Source organism: Aegilops tauschii, chromosome 7 (assembly GCF_002575655.3).
Source record: "Aegilops tauschii subsp. strangulata cultivar AL8/78 chromosome 7, Aet v6.0, whole genome shotgun sequence".
Taxonomy (NCBI): Eukaryota; Viridiplantae; Streptophyta; class Magnoliopsida; order Poales; family Poaceae; genus Aegilops; species Aegilops tauschii.
This window is the reverse complement of record NC_053041.3, coordinates 23368924-23376194: the sequence shown is the minus strand read 5'-3', so window position 1 is coordinate 23376194 and position 7271 is coordinate 23368924. Positions and strand designations below refer to the sequence as shown.

General features: G+C 43.3%; 1 protein-coding gene across 1 annotated transcript; it reads left to right on the top strand.

Annotated features, from left to right (window-relative positions):
* Positions 1–5195: 5195 nt before the first annotated feature.
* On the top strand, positions 5196–6387 carry LOC109743932 (probable E3 ubiquitin-protein ligase RHA1A). Its single transcript, XM_020303027.4, has one exon. It carries the CDS (start codon positions 5343–5345, stop codon positions 5820–5822), a length of 480 nt encoding a protein of 159 aa, XP_020158616.1. The 5' UTR covers positions 5196–5342; the 3' UTR covers positions 5823–6387.
* Positions 6388–7271: the final 884 nt, after the last annotated feature.

Sequence of the window (7271 nt, the reverse complement as noted above, 5' to 3'; positions counted from 1 at the left end):
CTCCCATGCTTTATTATAAAACTCCTATGGCTAAGTGAGGGCGTTTAAGCCGTATAGTCTGATTGACTTGTTCGTTGCGCTAAACAACTCCTTCAAGGACCATATAATTGGATCAAGATTGTTTAGATTCCATCCCGAACACCTCCGTACTACCTACGTGTGGGCAGAAGCCGACGACTGGCCAACCCTCAGATTACATGCAACACGGCTGCACAGGAGGAAACAATTAAAAGCACAACAAAATTACATTACAAAACATGCTTTGTTTTCATAATACAAGGCAAAGGCAACATGAATACATTTATTCAAATACAATGTCCTGCGAACATTGTGCTGCTGCAAGTCGAGACCCTTCTATGACATCCGCAAAGTATCGCTCGGGTGTGCGGTGCTCCTTGCCCTCCGGCGGCCCTCTGGCAACTTCAACGGTGTTCATCTTCGCCCACCACATCTTGCAACGGGTGAAGGCCATGCGGGCACCTTCAATACAGGCAGAGCGCTTGACGACGTTCAGCCGAGGACAGGCGTTCACCATCTGCCTCACGAGTCCGAAGTAGCTGCCAGGCATAGCTTTGGCTGGCCATAGCCGGATTATCAAATCCTTCATGGCTAGTTCGGCCACCCTATGCAGCTCCACCAGCTGTTTCAGCTGATCGGTGAAGGACACGGGAGGCTCTGACGCCGCATATTGCGACCAGAATAGCTTCCCCGTAGAATCCCCTCCTTCGGCTCGATAGAACTCCACGGCGTCCGATACACTGCGTGGTAAATCCGCAAAAGCCCCTGGGGAACTCCGAACCCGGGTTAGTAAAAGGTACTGCTTCTCCGCATACTTGCTTTGCATCTTAAAGGCCTTACCCGCCGTGATCTTCTTGGCCTCCTGGATCTCCTGGAGGGCGGCCGGGGCCTCATTCCGTGCGGTCTTTGTGCTCTGACGAGCCTTGGTGAGTTCGGCCCCTTGAGCTGACGCATCATGCTCCAAGGTCTCACATTTTTTCACCGCATCCTGGAGCTCCTGCTGGACTTCTTTGACCCGGGCCTTGAGCTTCTTACAGGCGGCTTGCTGCTGGACAGCCTTCTCCTCGGCCTCGCCCAGGGCCTTCCTCAGGGCCTTGACCTCGGTCATGGCTCCTGCACATATTACGACACTACAGTCAATATATAGCGCCTATGCCAGCGAGTCCGGTCCAAGGGTTGCGGAGCGGATGCGTCGTAGGCATGGGCGATCACACACAGATACAGAAAGTAGAATTGACACAAAGAAGTAGGGATAACGTTTTCTTTATTATTCATTGATCAACCATCTGTACAAAAGAGTGCTCTCCTCTATATATCTCAAAGTAGGGATAGAGCTTTCTTTATTATTCATCGATCAATCATCTCTATAAAAGAGTGTTGTTCTCTATATATCTCCACTACTATTAAACAAGCGAGTTGTGGCAGAAACATTGAATATCAGCCGTTCATTATTTTAGATCCCATGGCTTACATTGCTCCAATGACGCCGTACCAATTAAATCACCGTAATTAGCAATCAAAGCATCATAAATTTTTTGAGGCTCATTTGCAAATTTTGGAATCGTCCTTTAGACATGAGGCCATCAGGAGTTGGAAGACCCAAATACTTTTCTTCAAAAATAGAACTAGAGACATTGAGAACCTCTCTAAGTTCTTCTTGAATAGGAGCAAGACAAGAACTTCCAAAGAGAATGCGGCATTTATTAAAGTTCAGACTCTGTCCTATAGCATTACTATACAGATCCAACGCATGTTTAACCTTTTCAGCTTGAGCACGTGATGCTTCAAAAAATAACATAGTATCATCTGCAAACAAAAGGTGTAAAATACCCGGAGCTCATCTACATATTTTGATAGGAGTAATATCACTGGCAGTCATGTTTTGTTTAAGAATAGCAGAAAGACCATTAGCCATCAAGAGGAAAAAAAGGGAGAAAGAGGGTCCCCTTGCTGAAGACCACGCGACGGTGCAAATGAATCCAATAAGAGGGTTCCATTTAATTTGACAGAATACTTACCTATGTGACACAAGACATAATCCAATCCACCCACCGACGAGAGAAACCGAGTTTTTGCATCACCTGGTTCAAGAACACCCAATCAACCCTGTCATATGCTTTGGACAAATCAAGGTTATACGCACAAAAACTCCTACTTGGCTCATCTTCCTTTTTAATATGATGGATGCATTCAAAGGACACAAGAGCATTGTCTGTGATCATCCTCCCAGGAATAAACGCACTCTGCTCCAGAGAGATAATGTCATCCAATAGTGGCCTCAAACAATTAACAAGGCATTTGGAAATAACCTTGTAAATGACATTGCATATACTAATGGGCATGTAATGAGTCAAACTAGTAGGATTATAATTTGTAGGAATCAGAACAATGGAAGTAGAATTTACCTCCACTACCATAATTCTAGTCGTGAAAAGTTCACTGAACAAATCATGTTGTCCTTTAAAGTGCTCCAATTTCGCCGACAAAATCTAGCAGGAAAACCATCCGGGCCTGGAACCTTCAAAGCACAAATCTGAAATAATGCATCCGCAATTTCTTTGTCGCTGAAGGCCGCACACAGCCTCTCATTATCCTCCTTGGACACCCTAGCTTCCAAAAGACCCAGGACGAGGGTAGCATCAAGTGACGGGTCTGCCGAGAAATTCCTTGTAGAAGAAACATCGTAGCAATCAATAAAAACATCATAATTAGCAATTCAAAAATAAAAATCATATCAAGCAATCAAAGCAATTTAACAATCAAAAAACTAAACATCGTAATTTGGAATGTTTCCAAAGCAGTCGACCTGATCCCTAGAGCACGACACTGCAATCCGCGAACCGTGCCACCGCCAGCGTCTCGCCGCCACCGCTGGAGATATAGTAACCACTTGCAAAACTGATTAAGTAAATCCAAAAAAGAAAAATTATAGATCAATAAAAATATTTTTTTTAAAAAAAAATTGGATCATGCGTTGCACATAGATAACTATTAGTATTACTAGTCATCAACCCGTGCACCTGCACGGGCTAGAAGTATAGTCCTACATGACCTTCAATAGGGTCAAATAAAACATTTTCATTCCATTATGTCTTATTTGGAAGAGAATGTAAACTATACAATTGTTCAAGTCCTAGTAGATTGTCATGTTTAATACTCCCTCCGTTCCTAAATATAAGTCTTTTTAGACATTTGAAATGGACTACAATATACAGATGTATGTAGACATATTTTAGAGTGTAGATTCACTCATTTTACTCCGTATGTAGTCACTTGTTAGAATCTCTAGAAAGACTTATATTTCGGAACGGAGGGAGTACTTATGTTAAATATGTATGGTTTTCAAGTAGTGTTGTCTCATGGAGACTATATTTTTCATTTAGCAATTTTATGTTGCCTTCTAGAATTTTTTGTATTTCCTTGTTAATACGAAACTACTCTAATATTTAGTGGGTTTCAAGTTATGCATTGTGGGATTCATTATATTTCTTTTCGGGAGTAATGTATTACTATACTTATTGACTCCTTCGATTGAGGTGGGTGTCCGACTTAAGGGCCCCTCCAATCTACCACCATATACATTATTCTGAATATGATTTTATTTTTTTAAATTGAAGTTATTTTTACTTTTGAAACTAATGTATGATGTGTATCTCTTTTCTCATAGTTATAAGGTATCTTTGCATTTTAAGTAAGCCTTGTTGTACATATATTAACTCTGTTCGTCGACCCATGCATGCCCACAGGCATGACTGCAAAAAATTAATAGTAGTTAAGTTTTACTTGATTTTGATACTTCTTCGTAAGATATTTTTTAAATGATTTAGCTATCTCCAGATTCTAATAATATACATGCTAATTTTTTATTATAGTAATATCTCATCATAGTAGGATCGACATCCTGATGTAGTAGATTATGTTGTATAAGAATGCATCAAAAAATAAACTTAAACATATGGAATGAATATATATTCGAAATCAATTCTTCCGTCTCGACACACTCCCGCGCCTTCAGAACTCTTGTGATGTTTTGCATTCTATCTTGTTCTAACATCCAGTTTCACATGTAAGATGCTAAGCAACCCGGATTGTAGTCTGCAGCGCCATGGTCCAATCCGATGTAATTTTATTTGTTTCTAGGATTAGCGCGGAGCCTCGATTGGTGCCGATTGTTAGAAGCGGCCGAGAGAAAGACCTGCATTTTTTTTCCTTGGGATTGTTTTCTTCTTGTTTGGAAAAATCATACCATATACGTGAGTCAGGTTTGGAAGTGGCGTTCAGATGGAACAAATAGAGAGGACTTCTTTTTTTTCGGAACACAACGCAGTGTACATTTTTTAGATAGCTATACGTTACTCCAGGAGGACTTCTTGAGAATAAAAAGACCTGTGTTTTTTTCTTGTGACTTTTTTTTGGCGAAGTCATAGCATGTACGTGAGTCATGTTTGGAAGAGGCGTTCAGGTGGGACAAATAGAGAGAACTTCTTGTGAATATAAAAACTGTTTTTTTTCTTTTGATTGTTTTTTTAAGAAACATAGCATGTACGTGAGTCATGTATGGAATAGACGTTTTGGTGGGACAAATAGAAAGGACTTCTTGAGAAGTGAAGAGGCGTTCAGGTGGAATAAAAAAAGATGACTTCTTTCATTGTTTTTTTTTTTGAGAAATCATAACATGTACGTGAGTCATGTATGAAAGTGGTGTTCAGGTGGGATAAATAGAGAGGACTTCTTTAGTTATTTTATCCAACGGTTGTAAATAACTAATAGGTAGATCAGGCGGATAATTTTATTTGTTTTTTAGGATTAACGTGGAGCCTCGATTGGTGCCTCCAATTAGTAAATATAAGATTCCCGCAAAAAAATATTAGTATTATTAGGGGATGAAGAGATAAGTGTCCATTTTACGTTAAATGGGGAACATTCGGCCAAAGGAGGAGTAAGGGCCGAGTCGGGCCGGTAGCCGCGCCTTTCCGTCCGTGAGTTTGCCAACAAGACTCACCCCACCACCCAACTAATCATTAACCAGGCATTAATCTCGATCATCGACTCACAACCTTCATAATTAAGCACGCGGCCGGTACAGTTAGCCTGTGTCTGTCGACCGCAGTACATCTCCGTCGCCATCATGCAGCTCACAAATCTCTTCTCCTTTCTCTGTCCAGCTTTAGCTCTCCTTATAATGGCCGGCCGGAGATAGCTTTGTGTGCCATGCGAGGCCACTCCTCTTTCTCTAGTTCTGCTCCATTGGGCTGCTGGCTGCAAGATTCCCAAGGAATTCTTCATCTTCTTATTCTTCACCGACGATCGAGACCAGCTAGGTAATGGGATTCCCGTCGCCGGTGTTCTCGGAGTCAGAGGTGCCCAGGGTGCTGCTCAACCTCGTCTTCCTGCTCGCCCGCCTCGGCCGCCTCTCCTCCTGGCTGCTCTGCCTCATCGGCGCCGGCGTCCACGACGACCGCAGCTTTGACCACCCCACTACTCCCGGCATCACCAACCACCACCATCATCACCAGGGTCAGTACGATGATTCTGAAGACCGCTGCCTCGAGGAGCTGGTGAAGCATTCCCCGGCCATGCGCTTCGACGCGTTCTCCGGCGCCGGAGACGAAGCTCTGCTGCTGCCGGAGGGGTGCGCGGTGTGCCTCGGCGACTTCCACTGCGCCGCGTGTGTGCGCCGGCCACGCGGGTGTCGGCATGTCTTCCACCGTGCCTGCCTCGACCGCTGGGCCGCCCACGGCCACAGCACCTGCCCGCTCTGCCGGGCACCCTTCCTCCTGCCGCTGCCGCTCCCGGCGTCGTGATTCCCGCGCCCGTGGGGTGTTGTTTGCATAATCCGGCGACTGCAGCAGCTGACTTCTGAGAAGAGTGTTCCGGATTTGTGGCTTTCAGTTGAGTTTTTGTGGAAACAAACCCAATCCCATGGCGGTGAGCTGTCCAATTATTTTCTGATCGGCCCCTCCTTTGAAGAGATCATCACAATAACAAATCTACTGACTGAAATCCCTTGGTCAAATTAATTTCAAGCTTCAGTTAATTTGGATTTCGCTCAAATAAAATCGGTACAACAACAACAACAACAGAAGAAGAAGAAGAAGAAGAAGTGGATACATGTACAACAGTAAGTAGATTATATGAAGTAGATAGAGAGATGGATCTCAATATATGTAGAGGCACTTTTTCTTATAAAGGGTGGATTCTATTAACTAAAAATGAAGAATTAAGAGGATACAAACACAATGAGCACACAGCCGGCCTATTCATAGTTAGGATGCACACAACCAACACTAACACATATAAGAAAGCACACGTCGACAAATAGCAAAGACATAAAAGACCAAAGCTTTATCTAAGCGAGAAAAAAGAAAATGATCCCAAAGCAACTACCACTAGTAGAAAAAGGGTCATCTGTCCCGGTTGGTAAGGGCCTTTTGTCCCGGTTGTTGAACCGGGACTAAAGGGTCGTTACTAATGCCCTAGCCCTTTAGTCCCGGTTCTTACACGAACCGGGACAGATGGGCCTCCACGTGGCCGCTGCGGCCAGCCCAGGCAGGAGGGCCTTTGGTCCCGGTTGGTGACACCAACCGGGACCAAAAGGCATCCATGCGTCAACATTTCAGTGGCTGGGGTTTTTGTTATTTTTTAAAAAGGGGGGAGGGTTTAGGGGGTAATTTAGGGTGTGTAAGCTAGCTAACAGAGAGAACTGTCCTCTCTTATTTCCGTGCTTGATTTACCAACGCTACTGCTATGCCTAAACATGGCTTAGATTAAAGTGAAGGCAACATGTGGTGCATGTCGAAAGTAATATTAACCCTAACTTGATCAAGTTTGGATTAGTACTACTTTCGACATGCACCACATGCTTGTTGCCTTCACTTCATTCCAATCCATGTTCATTTCACCCACTGATATATAATAACTCTTCATGCCCGCATCATGCATCATCATAATAACAAGTCCTACTAATCATCATCATACAACTTCTACTCGTTATTAATAACAAGTCATACGATCATCATCCTCATAGTCATCGAACCAACCCTACTTAATTGTTCTTAGCACATGATCATCAGTATTAGGTAGGACCTAAATACCCTCTTTAAGGTAAAATAGCATAAAAAATATAGACCCCGACTCTCCATTATGGAGAATGGAGATCATCCTGTCTCCAATTTTTGCGCTTCGCTTTCTTTTGCTTCCAAGAACCTCCTTGCGACTGTCCATACATTTTTTCCCATTCTTTGATTTTCATG